General features: G+C 37.8%; 1 protein-coding gene across 3 annotated transcripts in view; it reads left to right on the top strand.

Annotated features, from left to right (window-relative positions):
- Positions 1-9,997: 9,997 nt before the first annotated feature.
- The window catches only part of LOC131689705 (uncharacterized), a 121,106-nt gene continuing 115,442 nt past the window's right edge, over positions 9,998-15,661 (top strand). Inside the window, exons 1-2 of one of the 3 annotated variants that reach the window (XM_058974973.1) lie at positions 9,998-10,127; positions 10,953-11,096. In XM_058974973.1, the coding sequence (XP_058830956.1) occupies positions 11,024-11,096 (73 nt within the window). In that variant the 5' untranslated portion in view covers positions 9,998-10,127; positions 10,953-11,023. Of the gene's footprint in view, positions 10,408-10,952; positions 11,097-15,661 lie in introns of all 3 variants that reach the window. The other 2 variants (XM_058974972.1, XM_058974970.1) reach the window with 2 other exon arrangements.

The raw sequence follows: 15,661 nt of genomic DNA, 5'->3' as shown, positions 1-15,661 counted from the left end.
TCGAAGACGTAGTCGACGTGGTTGTTGAAGCTCAACGTGTCGTCGATTATCACTCCCAATGTTCTCAGTGCACGCTTCGATGTATCACGTGTCCTCTGACGTCGATCTACATCCGCTGAACCGCTTTGCAGTTGGTGACCAACAACATCTCCGTCTTGTGGTGGGCAATTTGCAGCATGACCCCGTTCATCCAGCTCTCGATCGCGTCTATTGTCTCCGTCACCGACATCTCCACCTCTTCAAGTGTCGCACCCATCACCGTTGCCCCATCATACATCCCGTTCCAAAGAGTTGGACCAAGAATGGAGCCCTGCTCTTCAGGATCTGACATAGATAGTCGGGAAACCAGCGCTGCAGCGATGGATTCCCAGCTGGCGCTGTTAAATGCATTCTTCACATCTATCGCGACCACCGCGCAGTGTCGATCTCCTTTATGCTTACATTTAGATGCCTTCTCAGCACTCTCGACCACTGTCCGAATTGCATCCACTGTCGATGCTCCTTTGCGGAATCCGAACTGCATCTTGGACAGTCCGCGCTGCCTTCCGTGAATTTTGTCAACCTGTTAAGGACGATCCTTTCCAGGAGTTTTCGGAATGTATGCAGCAGGCATATGGACCTGTACGAGGCCGGATTGTCCGGTGGCTTCCTTTGCTTCTGCAGCAACACCAGCTTCTGGACCTTCCATATTTTAGGGAAGTTGCCTTCATTTAGACACTTCTGCAGCACCATCTTGAACATGTATGGATATGCCAGGATCACAGCTTTCAGCACCACGTTTGCTATTCCATCCGGACCGGGGGCTATCTTTGATTTCAGGCGCTTCGATGCTTCTGCGAGCTTGTCATTAGTCACTTGCCGATCGTCCGTGTGCGCTCCTTCTTCGTCGCCATACGGTGTTGGTGGCCAGATAGTTGGATCGTGCTTCGGGAAAAGACCCTCGACGATTATCTTCAGCTTAATCGGGCACATTTCGGCAAGCCGCCACAATCCTTCTTGTTTGGTTAGCCGAATCCACGTTCTCGGTTTGGCCGAAGTGCCTCAACGAAGAGGTTGAAGGCTTTCGTCTTCCACTTTCGTTCACAGGGCTTCCTTCTCCGTACTGTAGCAGGGTTCCGGTGAGCACCACTTCTTAAATGGGGAATCTGCCTATAACTTGTAACACAACCGTTCCTGATCTATTCACCACCAAGTTACCGTTATCAGGGGGACTTGATAAGGCTCTGCGATCAATGCGACATCGCACATAGTTTCTGTCGTAGACTGCCGCAACCGTTGCTGTACGGTGTCACAGTGATTCAGGTTTATCTGGGTTATCTCCATTACCATTGGCACTTTTAGAACTTTGTATGGCGCATATTTTTGCTGAATTAACAAAGTTATTATATATTCTATTTGAAAAGTTATCGGCGATTTACGTTGAAAAATCCACTTTTAAAAATTATTCAATTGTTTACAGAAATAACGCTCTCGCAACTTTTTCACCAAAAACTAGAAATGTTCTGATCTTGCAAATCTTGGAAGATATATACACCCAAAATCCGACGGGTATGTTTCTATTACTTTTGGGAAAGATTCTATTCTCTTTTCGGTAACAGACCACGCAGTTGCGCATTGCGGTATTCAACCCAGGGACAACTTGACAGATAGTGCTTGTTTCATATATATACCACCGTTTTGATGGTGGTGCTAGTATGCCTTCTCTGTACGAGTACCACGAACAACGAATCGAAAAAGTTTCAAGAGAAAAGCGTGTTTCGTTACGTGTGTTATGAACGCCGTCAATGCGGCTAGAACAGCATTTAGAAAAAGCGTATACCAAAATGTGGAAAAAGAAAACTATTATTAGAGAATAAATTTATCCCTAACTGGAAACCGTCAGCAATGTTACATAAATCTTATTATAAATTTGGCTGGAAGTCGTTGTTGTTTGGCAACCGGCTCACCTCCTTCCTAACAATGTTTTAGTTTTCTTGTTGTGTGAAGTTTGTAGTTGGTAAATCATTGGTGCTTTTTTCTCGAGAAATATAAATGAAAAACCTTTTGGCCAATGAAAGCACATCAAGCTTAACAATTTGCGAACCAACGACACCTTGTTTCAAGTTCATTAAGAACGTCAAGAATTCTAGTATTTTGATCGGGAAAATAATATATGTAGGATTTTCTACCTATTTAGCAAAATTAGTTTTAAATAGAATTTGTGTGCTTTTATCAGAATTCTGGCAGCAAACCGGTAGTGCTCGGTTTCAGCAAGAATGCTGCCAGGAATGTGCAATTTTGCTCAACTCCTGCCAGAGTTTTGTTCGACTTTTGCAATTATTCTGTCCGGTATAGATTGCGATGGTTTCGGTACGGATCCCTTCAGAATTATTCTGGAAATTTATTCCAGTCTGAAAGAAACCTATACCGGAGGATTTCATGCCTGGGGAAATGTTGATTCGATCCGGAAGATTTTGGGGAATTCCAATATTTAGTGGCTTGATTTTGAAAGTCATCTTCTTGTATTTCCGAAAATCGAAATTATTTTAAATTTTTTAAATTCAAAATGGAATCTGTGTTTCTGTTTAAGTAAAGCGGAATGCGAACAGCTTCTAATTTGAACAGCGAAATAAATTTGATGATAGAAATGCTTAAATTGTTTATTTTTTACAGATATGGAAAATAATATATGGGTTGCGTCTTTTTCAAATTTTTCTCCATTCGAGCCGCCATGACATCACCAAATCACCACAAAATTTACTTATAAGTTCAAGTGGGAGCTGTCAAGTTGTCCCGGGCTGGCGTATGTGTCAACCTCGGCTCGTATGTAAGATACGTCAGTCGATTTCTACAATAGTATTAGTACCCGGTCAAACCAACAGGAACTCAGGCGGATTTCTACTCAAATTCAGGCTGGAATCTACCTCAATATTGGCAGAAACCAGCCGAAATTACGATTTTTTTACAGAGTAGGTTGGATAGCGAAATAAAAAGTATAGGCAGTTTCCGGATCCGGCACAGTTCCCGATCCTGTTCTCGAATTCGGACCAGTTCCCAAACCCGGACCAGTTCCCGGATCCGGACCAGCACCCGGATTCGGACCATTTTCCGAATCTGAACCTGCACCCGGATCCAGACCAATACTCGGACCCGGACCAGTCCCGGGATCCAGCCCATCCCTTTTTTCCCCTTGCCAGGTCTGGACCTGAACGAGGCCCAGACTTGGTGCTTAGATCCAAACATGTGTCTGGATCCGAACCCTCGGTTCGGATGCGTGGATCCAAACCGTAGGTCTTGCTTCCCGTACATGACGGGAAGGACTGTGCATCAGGGATGCCACATTGAAATCTGTGAATATGGTAACCCTGCTGTGCATTTTTTGTGCAGTCGATACCTTGCTGTTGATGTCCGCGATAGAATAAAATTTCAATTTAACACCGACCGAAATACCCCACCACTATTCGGTTTTTTTCTGACTGTGCTTTGAAGCTAACCGAGTACGAGCCGATCTTCAAATACGAAATGCGTCGTGTAAAGAAAATCGAAACTCGTCTTTATTCACATTGTGTTTACTTCGCTTGGTGCGCAATACAATGACAAGCGAAGTGCTACGCACTTCCAGACAATCAGGCGCGTTAATATTTATTATATAAGAATTGATGAAACATGTGTGCGACGCAGAGACGATTTGAATGTGTTGGTATTGCCGTTTGAAGAATTTTTTGTTGCGACCATTTTAGTATTAAACGTCTTGCTATTAGAGCATTTGTTTCTTATTACCGTAAAAGTATTACGGCCGAGTTTTGGGTGTAGCTTTGAAAAAAAACTAGTTTTGTTTTAAAAACCGCCTGTAACTATGCAAATAAAAGATCTAGACACTTTATGGTTTCGGGAAAAATGTGCATTTACAAAAGTTCTAAAAATCTCTAGAACAAAGTATTTGCGATAAATTAACACATAAAAAGATATTAATAGAAAACCAATTTTTCAAGAGCCACCCTACCTTAAATATTGCAAAAATCATAACACATGAACCATTAGAGACAGCCATATAATTTCTTCACGAAAGTTGCTTTAATTTGAGTGATTTATTACTTTGTAGAACATTATGTAGCTGAATTTTACATTTCTTAAAAGTTGATATTTTGAACACTTTAACCACAAGAACCATCCTAATTCAACTAATATAAAAAAATCGACATGAAAGTTCCAAAAAAGTTTTCCCGAAGATACTATATATCCAAAACCAACGGTTTGGGCGCAAACAGTTTTGTCTTCCTAAATACAGATTTGGGACCATAGCGCATTCATATTCATTTTTACCTGAATAGCACCATATTTCCTGCACGGTGGTGTTCTATAATTATATCTTCCGGTATTTTTTTCCAATTTTAATTTCAAATTTTACACACACACTTGTACATATATATGCAATGGAGCAATTGAAATCGATTTTTTGAAAATTGCATATATGGTCCCTGATGCTTGTAAGTTTTTAACCCTTTTATGCCCAACTTTTTCCTGGCGATGCAACATTTTTTTTCTTGGTGCAGGAAGGCAGTTAGGGACGAAATAATTAAAAAAAACTTGAAATTTTAGATTTCAGATTACACGTTTATGTTCTACGGATTGTTGTTTATAAACAACATTGGGCGTGAAGTTAAAGAAATAACCGTAATCATTTGATTTTAATAGTTTATTTCATATAAAAACCATTCAGTTTTTTAAGATTATATCCGTTAATTTATAGTAAAACATGAAAAAAAAATCTTCATTTCACTTAGAGTGATACAAAAGAAAACAATTTCGCTGTGGATTGCAGCACAATCCAACACTACATTTGGTGCAAATAACTCTTGAATAACCGTTTTTGCAACGTTTACATCTTGACTGATTTTTTTTAAACCCCGTGAAATGATTAACAGCATCAAATCGAATATCATCTATCAGAAGTACTTGGCGTGATTTATGTTCCGTTAGGTACTTTGAATGGGAATTACTTGGTCGACCACGTTTTCTAGTATCACCCGCCATTGAATACAACAAACTCTTTGCAATCACTGCGGAAAATTGAATCAAAGAAAATCCTTCCTTTTCACTCACGCCTGAATTTAAGCCATGAATTAACAACAGCTGTATTTAGTACCCAGTAAAAAATGCTTGTGTAATACTTCGAAGATTTGTGATTCATACGGTCTAAGTCAAGTCAACACCTCCCATGAACTTATTATACTCTGATACTACAGCTGGTTAAGGTGAAGATATGTGGAAGCCACGTTGCTAGGCACCGACTCGCTTGTTTACATTAGGAAAAACTGAAATCTGAAGTGAAAATTCAAACGCACAAATGAGAGTTTCCGAACATTTTCCTTTGGTCATCTGCACATTGGCAGAAAATTTTAAGTTTTGTTAGTAAACGATTAAAGTTTCGCGAGTGTTTTTGCAGTGATGTGTGAAAAAAGTGCATTTGAAAAAGTGCAATGAAAACGATAAGAAGAGTGTTTCGAAAAGAAACCCCAAGTGAAGAGGGGTGATATTTTCGCACAAAATAGGAGCTACAGATGGCATGCCGTCAAAAACTCGGATTGATTGTATAGGAAAATATTCTAGCTTCCTTAAGTAGCAGTTTCGTGGCACACCAGCAAGGTTAGTGTGTTGAAAAACGTATTTTTATATTTGCTCATGTCAGATACTTGGTTAGGCAGGGGAGAGGGGTGTGTGTGGCGTAGGAGTTATGTTGTGGCTCGCATGTATAATGTCCTTAAGTAACATTAATATACTTCTTAGTTTTATTGTTCCATCGACGGCATTCAACTACGGGTTCTACACCGCATATAGTTGAGAGTAGCTGTACAGGCTTGTTGTCATACCATTTGACCAAAACTAGGTTATGAGAACTTTCAACACGATAATCGTAAGACCCACGCACTATGGGGTGGCTAGAACAAAAAGTTGGACAAAATAGAGAAAAAAATTTCTAACTTTTTAATCAAACTATATTTTTTCAACATTCTTCAATATTTTCTACATCTTGTACCATTGAAATGATAACTAAAAACTTTGGTCTAAATTTGTGACACACGGTCAAACATTATTAAAAATAAACACGTTTTTTCTACTAAATCAGGCAATAGAAAACAGTTTCTACTGAAATTGAACAATACAATCAATGTAGTATTATTATACTAGGAAACGTTTCTAATGACCTACTCTAACTACTCTAATTCTGGATATAACGAAATAAAAAAGGCAAACTATTTTGTTTTGACAAAAACGGTAATTGTTTGTTTTGTGATTTTAGTACTACTTCGCAATTGAAAAAGTTATCAAATTAAGTCAAATTAAGATAAAAGGTTGAAAGCATTCGAAACTATCGGCTATTGTCAGTCCATCACAGGTGGATACTCATCCGACCGCGTCCGACTGTTGGTTCGCGAGCAATTTGAAAATTGTAGTTTTTCATAATTTTGGTGCTTTTTATCAAACATTATAAGCAACTATAAGTTTTATTTAACCTGCTAAGATTTCTTACCAGTTTCGTAAATTGTTTACCGTTTAAAATAGTCATAAATTTTCGATGACAAACCCTCACCTCCCTCCCTCCTCACCTTTTCAAACCAGCGGTAGAACTTGTAGATGAGGAACAAAGAGTCATCGAGGAATGTTACCGTTACACACTTTTCTTCAGTATACAGTAGAACTTCCGAAAAAAGTTTTTTATTGCTTTTGTTCATAGTTGATAAATTGAAAGTGTTTTTTTTCTTGAATTTACTATTTACCAAGAGAATGAGATTCTCCTAGTAATTTTTCATCTATGTCGACACAAATATTTTCTTTGGGCGGTCATTTACATCCACACCTCAAGCTTTGAACAAAACATACATACACAATGACGAACAGCATTATTGTGACTGTAATATTGAATGCATGCATACAAAGCAGCAGTTTCTGTAGTAATCAGTTAAATATCGTTTCCTTTAAAAATATTACTTTTTGCTTTGAGAAAAATAACATAACAAGTTTTGGAATGATCATAAATAAAACAAGGTAATTAATGTATTGTCTCCATTGAACAAATATAATCTAGAAAATTATATTTGTTAGAAAATCGTCCTTCGAATGTTACTATAGCCACCATTCACAATGGTTTCATTTAGATTGAGTTTTTGAAGAAATAAAAAAAAAGATGAAAACAAATTTCACACTGTTAGGTGGATTTTTTATGAAAAATGTGCTCAAGATCAAATATTTAAGCTTCCCTTGAATTATAATTGCAAAATAATATATAGAACAGCAGAAAATAATTTTGTCCAGGTTTTCGGCCTAGTTACCCCATAGTGCCACGCCCGGTTTCTTTAAGTTTTTTGTCGCTTTCTATATCACACTTTCCAAATCGGTTTGACCGTATGGTACCTGTACATAGTATTCCGTTTTCATTCAAAGATATCATCAAGTGAATTGAAGTAAACCAATTATCAAAATATAGCTTGAAATTTTCGTTATGAGGTAGAGTTTCAGCCAAATGGACAACGATATCCGATGATATACCTAATCCATAGATTGGGCACGTGTACGTACATCGCGAAATCATAAACTATACCGGACTGTCCATCTCTTGTAAACATTTTGAAACCCCATTTATTGGGTTTCTTTGGGTTATATTGCTTCACATTATGTCTTCCTTTAAACATAATAATTTGCTCATCAATCGCTTGATGCTCCTCCGGAGGCACCTTCAAACAATTTTGCCTCAACCTTTCAAGTATTGGTCTGATTTTGTAAAGTTTGTCATACCATAATAAGTTATTGTTGAAATGAATGAACTTTTTGATTTTTTCAAACCGATTTCTGTTCATGACGTTAGCAATTAGTGGTATACGGAGTTCCTCAGACCAAATCATGCGCATTTCAGGTAGTTTCAATATCCCCATACAAACTAAAATTCCTAGATACTGTTCTAACTCCTTAATTGTTACATTCAACGCTATGAAGTTTTGTGTCGCGAAAAGGTTTGACTGTTCCACTGCATGCGAAATCATCGCATCATGAAAAAACATCTTGAAGTACTGTAAAGGTGTTAGTATATCTCTTGGTTGATCAAGTGATCTTCTCCATTTATCGTCGATAGAACGATTTTTTTTCTTCTTCCACTGTAGATCTTTCAGATTTACTTTTTGTTGGCTTTTCCTTTCAGATTCATCTAGATATTCTTGTTCATCTATCAATTCGATCTCTGCTTCATCAACGACGTAACTTTGATCTAGTAAATTCTGAAAATCAGCTTCATTCGCATCTTGACATATGCGGTTCAACACTTTCTTCGTAGATACCTGAATAAAAATATAATTTGGGGGAAGTTGATAAATTGCTTGAAGTTTTTTTTCTGCTGCTGGTTTTACTTTCTCTCTCCCAGTGACAGCTGGTTCTTCTAGTTCATCATCTGACTCATTCCAGTTGCATTCCGATATGTACTTCACTTCCGTTACAGTTAATTCTCTCTAACGAAGCCGCATTATTATTTAATTGCACTTTATACTTTCAAATTGTTCGAAAATCTTTTGGAGGAACGTTTCTCAAATGCATCCGTGAAGCACAAAAGCAAAACAATGATTGAGCAACTAAGAAAAGCGGAAAACACGCAAAACACACGTTGAATCTTTTCATGCCCAATGTTGTTTATAAACAACAGGTTTTTGCGTAGCTGTATTAAACATACGTTATACATTTTAGATTTTATTAATTATTTCGATACTATTAGGAATTAATATATATAAAAAAAAGTTATTTGCCCAATAAAACATCTGTTTTTGAAAAAGAATGAAAAATGAAAATTATATTCTTATCAGTTCCTTTTTTCCCATAACTTCCGTTTAAAAAAGTTTTATTACACACATTGGGAGTGCAGAAATGAGTACAAAAATAAACTTTAAAGCAGCATAGTGAGCTCAAGTTTTGTTATAGGTACTAATTTATTTTCAAAATATTAGATAACGAATCGAAAAAATTATTTGAAATTGATGTTGTCCACAAACAACATGGGCATGAATGGGTTAATTTGGGAAAAATAAATGACTTTAGCGTTTTTCTACCTTTATAAAACTGTTGAGCAATTTACATATTTTTCGTGAAAAAATCACAAAATCATGGGAATTTTCATTACCATACTGTTGGAAAGGCTTATTCTTCTTCTGTCCAGGACAAAGCACTGAAAATTGGCCGAACAATGACAACGTGACTAATTTTTTAGTGCCCAATGTCCAGAAAAAATGGTGTTTTTGCTATAAATGATGATTTATGTTGTTTTGTTTTGTATTTAAAGACCTACATCCTTTACTAGATCACTTGATTTTATTAATACCGTATCACTATTTGTGTGCCGAAAAAAGATAGACCAAAGAATGTTTTCACACTCACAAAGCTCCATTAGATTCTAAGAGAAGGTTTTCTAACCCATTGACTAGTTGGCGCAAAATCCATCTGGCATCCACCTCAACTCAGGTCACCGTGCAAATTTCTTTCGCCTCCAAACCAGTAACAACGGTCAGTAATTCTTACGATATGTGTTGTTGGTCGGTTGCCTCACGAGCACGAGTGAGACGGTTCTACGCGGCAATTATGCAGACCTGGCACGCTGTAAGTTCTACCTTCAAATGCCTATAAAACATGCGAACCGTATAGCTACTCACATACGTATGAACGTATGTGCGTGTGTGTAGTCTTTTTTCCACTTCGGACCATTTCGCGCAACATGATTATTATTATGGGCTCCCACTTGGTAGAACAGCATGGAGTGATACCGGGCGGGAACTCTCATGCAGCCGTGCAACGTCGCAGAGTTGTTTTGCTTCGATAGTTGCCACGATGAAACGAGAGCATGTTGCACCCCACGGCCGGTAGCAGCAGGTGCGATGAGGTGCCTTGGCTGTCTTTGCTACAAAATATCTCTCGTATAGTTCGTCGCACATACAACCCAGCCTGCCTACCGGTCGGTGTGATGCTCGGACTATCGGGAGATACAGCCACTCCAACATAGAACCTGATGCCAGCACAGTGCCATCGTCAGTTGCCAGTTAACAGTCTCCGCGTACGGTCGCATCAGGTCCTTTTCTTTGCGCTGTTACTGCACGACGTCTCGCGGCGATACACAGGTGTGTGTTCGAATTTTTCGCGCTTGATTGTTTGTCAATCAGTGTTGTTTTGAGTTGCGGCGTTGTGTGCAGAAGGGAGATATTGCGCGAGAGCAGGTCTTGTGATCTGCAAGATAAGGCTAAGCTACGCTCGCACGTACAGGTTCAAGTGTAGCCGGAAGGAACCATACCAGTGGTTAGCAGGTGCGAAAGATAGCTTGATTCGTTTACATTTTCGGTTAATAAGTAGTTCCGGCTCGGTAGGATAGCTTAAGATCTTGACATCGATTGACCGTTCGCGGTAAGATATTTTGCTACAAACCAACACCGAGTGATCCAGTTAGAAATAGAAACCGTTCTAATGTGCAAACTTCAGAATTAGATTGAAGATTTCGGTTTTGCATTGTCGCGTTGTTTTCGTAACGTGTTTTGAATAGTATGAATTTTGGTACATACCGTAATGCGGGGTACAATTGATCACTTTTTCTTAGGTTTCATGAATGTTTTCTAATAAAAGTTCTTCCGTCGGCAATGTTCTGCGCTTCTTGAAAATGAAAAAAAAAACTTCTTAGGCAGAGTTATTGTGGTTTACATGTGGTATAATGAGCAAAATCATTTTTGAAGGTGACCCAGATATTAAAACTCAATTCAATTTCGTAAGATTTTAGTTCTACATTTATTCAAGACAATCCAATGATTTGCCATGTCGTACAAAATTCACCGCTAGTAGTTTCAAAAGACCTCCAATTAGTTAATCTGATCAAATGTACCCCGTTTGACGGTACCTACCGAGTACGTCAGTGCAGTGAGTAGTGATTGTTATTTTTACTCTGTTTGTTGGTACAGGTTTGCCGAAATCCGTGCAGTGAGCAAAAAAAATAGTAAACACACTTTCTTCCACCACAACCGTAACCAACATGTTCCCGGCGACGACCAGCTTGAGCAAGTTCTACAATCGCTTGAGCATTTTAGTAACCGTTTTTATCACCGGTAAGTTTTTCGACTGCCCTTCTCTTAGCTTCAAACTATACCACCGACCGATGTTCGTGTTCCTTCGGTTATGATGGTTTACGTGAATGTTTACGTGCAAGCTAACCACTTTTCCGGTGGATTCCGGAACTGAGGTGTTGATCTATGTGGTTAGTTTTTTTTTACTTTTTTGCGATGAAGGCTAAAAAATAAACTTGATGCTGTGGATTTGAAGCAGCAAACATGAGAATAGTTTCCTGAGACGGAGGAGAACTTGAAAGAACATAAACAGATTGGCGATGATTCTGCTAGAATAAACATGAACTCGGCACGAATTAGTTCAATCAAATAGACTGAAGCACCCGATCATTTTTGGGTTTAAATGGGTGGCTGTCGATGAGAAGAAGAATTACTTATTTGTAATTCCAGCAGTCTACTGAATAACCTGTTTTAAAATAATTGTTATAAATTTACAAAACTTATATTGCTCTATAATATATCTTCTCCCAAGATGAACTTGACTATGCTTCATATGCTATTAATGATTCCGACCAGCAATTCAGGGTTACCCGCGCAGGAGTATATGACTAACTGATAACATCAGTTGTAGTCCATTGTTTAGTATCACTGCAACATTTGGAATAAAGTATTTGGTCCAAATGTTTTCTCTATACGTAGATATTATCTCTACAAATGTATTAGAACTTTATGCTTCTTGTTGGAAATTCGCAAAATGTTTAATAATTATTTGGACAATATTTGATCTAATTTCATTATCAACCTAGCATTCAGAGAACGAGTCTGAGAATAATTAAAACGTTTTGAAATTGTTTTAGTATGATGGAAACCGTTGTCTGAACGGGAACAAATCGTTTCGCCGAATGGGGGGGGGGGGGGTATGTACTCCCCTATTCATCCAGAAGGTGTACTAGTAGAAAGATATTAGCATTTCCACCTATGCAAGTTTTCGTGATTTGTGGATCTTGGCTAATCTCCTATAAATTATCTACACGCTATTAAGGTCCGAGAGAGAATGGGCAAACATCGAAAACGAAAAAAGCAGTTTTTTTCCACACCGAGTGTTAGATCTTCATAAAAATCAATCAGCTTATTTAAAATGCTGTTACAGTACGTCTCGTTTTTGATTTTTGCCCATTCTCTCTCCAACCTTAAGCTTATTTATTTCTTTTTAAACTGTAAAGTGAAAGCAATTTTTTGGTTCAAGTCAAACTTGAAGCAAGCAACAAGCAATACATTCCGAAGCAGAACTCAACCATTCATTTTGATGAGTTTCGTTACCGATTCGTTGCACACAGGACAACTGTGGAGATAGTGCATCGATAATACTTGTACTGAAAATCCATTCTGGACCCACCATTCAGTCACAGTCCAATCCCGGACAATTTGGCGAAATGAATAAGTAATGGAGACCTAATCTTCCGAATTCATCCATATTTCCCTTTTCAGCCAGCTTTATTAGTCTGCAGTTGATTTTTCTTTTTGGCCCCCGCCAAGGTCACCAACCCAATGGTGGCGCTAATATCTTGATCTGCCTTTTAAAATAAGTGAGGTTAAGTCATGAAATTAGTCAGGATGGGAGTATCATCATTCATTCCTATTGTTTAAAAGTCTAACTGAAAAAGAAAGCCAAAGCAGACAGCAAAATGCCGCATAACTGAGACTCTACCGAAGGCGTCAGAAGACTACGCCACGGTCCTGTTAGTCCAGAATAAGCAACAAAAAAGACAAAGACTTCAAATTTCAACAAAAATAGCAAAAATATAGTAAAAAAATTTTCCGCATATTTTCTCAGTTTCACAGGAACAAGGGGGACGAAAATGTGGTCGTGGCCAATAAAGCAGGCCGCCTTTTTAAAGCTGTAGCAAATATCGTAGAGTAGGCTAGATCAATTATCATCGAAAGAACAACCCTATGTCGTACCATGAAAATTAAATTCTTCTCGATGCCGGGAGGATTTTCGTAATATCACAAAGTTGCCAGTTCCCAACCTAGGTCTAACCAATCCTGCACTAAGTTGAATCTCTGGTTGAAATGTCACATGGTTTTTGGTGTTCCTGGAAGCGCTGGAAATTCTTGGTTTCTTCTCAATTGACCAGGTTCTGTTTGGTTCGGATTTGTGGCAAAGCTTTTTTGCTGGTATATTTAACGGCTTTTCAAAAAAGAAAAAAAATATTGTTACGAAGACTCATTGGCTTAGTGCAGTACTGCATGAATAACGCGCGATTATGCAGACGATCCTTGTCGAAGAATAAGCAAAGCAGTCTCGCCAAAAGGTCACCCGTTTGAAGGTCCGGTGCGATTGTCACTCAAAATCTACGCTCACTGGAGCAAGGGGTCATTGAAACAGACAATACCGTCCTTTAGTAGATCCACGCATGCCAAGTTCGAATCGATAACTACACTATCGATCTCAACTTTGTGAGTGGGCATGTAAACGCGTTAGTTCTTAATGAAAGCCTTGTCGCTAGTAACGTCATTTGTTTGCTTTAGTCAAAATATCACAATCCTGAGTTTATCTAGACGAACTTTTGAGATATCTGTTACAGCTTTGATCCGAAAGAAGATCGGGTACGGTCGAACCCAGCTCAATATGTTTGAGTTAAAATGGAATCTCGGATCTTTGACGACGAATCTTATTCGACATCCATTTAGGATCATTTGGATCAATTGAGGAGTCTTTCTGAAATTTCAAATCAGACACTCCTCAAAAGTATTGGTACCTCAAAAAAAGATCCCATGCAAAATTTGAGCGCAATCGAAAAACAGTGTCATGAAGCGTCGAGAGGTGGTGTAATGTTGAAAAAATGTCTTTGTGCTACAAGTAATATTTTTGAATTGAGATGAGACTTGAGTTTGGTAATGCCGCTTTTATTTTTTGTATGCCAAATGTGTTAGAAATCAACGAAATGTCGAAATCTGGTGTAAATTAAAAAAACAAAATTTTTGATTCTTATTTGAAAATCTTAAAAGTACCAGAGGAAACTTTTGTCAAAACATTTTTATGAGAAAATAAAAGATAAGTTGTTTCATACAGTTCTAGGACATCTGGCATAGAAAATAAATTAAAAGCAGACTTTTCAAACCCCAGTATCAACTCAAATCCAGAATTTTCCAGGTTATCTTAAAACAAAATTCAGGGTGGCACTAGATCTTGACGGTTCATTACATCCTAAGCCATTTAGCATAAAAAATTCGAATTCAATTTTTCGCATATATATGCTTTCACTCTATTTTTTCAGGATAACTTTTTTTCTGTTGAAACAAACTGAACCAAATTTACAGTGATTGTTTTAAAGCTTAATCAACGATATTTCTCGAAATTTGGGAACCCTGGCGCATTTCGTTCGTTTGTTATGGCAGGTTAAGTGAAAAAAGTGGTGTCCCACATCAGAGGGGCAGATATAGCGTAGATGGTAAAACGATTGCCTTGTGCGCAGCTCACTTGGCTTCGATTCCCATCCCCGCACATAGGGTTAAAGATTTTTATAAAGAGATTTTTGTAACCCGAAGAAAGAGACGAAAGTCTCTAAGTTTTAAACCCTCTATAATCGAAAATAAAACAATTACACGTTCACTATGAAATTACGGTTTTTGTAAAAAATGCAAAAAATACATTATTCACTTTATTATCAAGTAACAATTAACACTACATTTAGTAGTCAATCGATTTCCCATCATTTTTGAATACAAGTTTTATTCGCTACGGCATTTGCTTGATAAATAAAAGCAATCAAGTGATTCCAAGGCAGGCTCAGAGCAAGAAATTAAGAAAATCGTAATGATTATATGCCGAAGCGAATTAAACATGTATTCAAAAATGAAGGGAGTTCAATTCAGTACTAAATGGAGTGTTGATAATTACTTGAAAAGATCTAGCAAATTGAAGTGAATTCTAAACATTTCCTTTATAAGAAATGTAAATTCGTGTTTTCTTAGTGAACGTATAAATGTGGGAAACTACTTTTTCCACTTAAACTGCCATTACAAATGAACGAATCGCACCAAGTTTGCCGAATTTCAAGAAACACCGTCGATTAAGCTTTGAAACAAACCTTGTAAATTTGGTTCAGTTTGTTTCAATAGAAAATAAAAGATATCCGGAAAAAATAGAATGAAAGTATAAATATGGGACACACTATAATGTAAAAAAGTTAGGCTACGTCGTTCGACGTGTTTCTATGCATCTTTCATTTGATATTGTTCGAATCACATAATTAAAATTTATCCAAAATCAACAACGCTGTAAGCGTCTAGAATTATACCACAATTTCGGAACGATTTCCGTATTTTAGAGTTACACCTAGCCTAGCCGTAGCTCCATATAGCCGAGTTAAGCATTTTGAATGCTATAAGAATCAATGGCGACCCTCTAAAGACTGAAGACACTAAAGTATAGTTATAGTTTTCAAGAATGGCGTGATTTAATCAACTACTCTCCACATACAAATTGTTCCAGCAACCTTTCGAACTTTCTCGATTTTCTTAATTTGAAAGTTCGGTGAAACGACTCAGTCGTTGAAATGACCTTCGGCTAAATAACTCAGACCGAGAATGATCATGATTAC

This window comes from Topomyia yanbarensis, chromosome 3, assembly GCF_030247195.1.
Source record: "Topomyia yanbarensis strain Yona2022 chromosome 3, ASM3024719v1, whole genome shotgun sequence".
Taxonomy (NCBI): domain Eukaryota; kingdom Metazoa; phylum Arthropoda; class Insecta; order Diptera; family Culicidae; genus Topomyia; species Topomyia yanbarensis.
The sequence above is the reverse complement of the archived record's forward strand: the minus strand, read 5'-3'. Positions and strand labels throughout refer to the sequence as shown.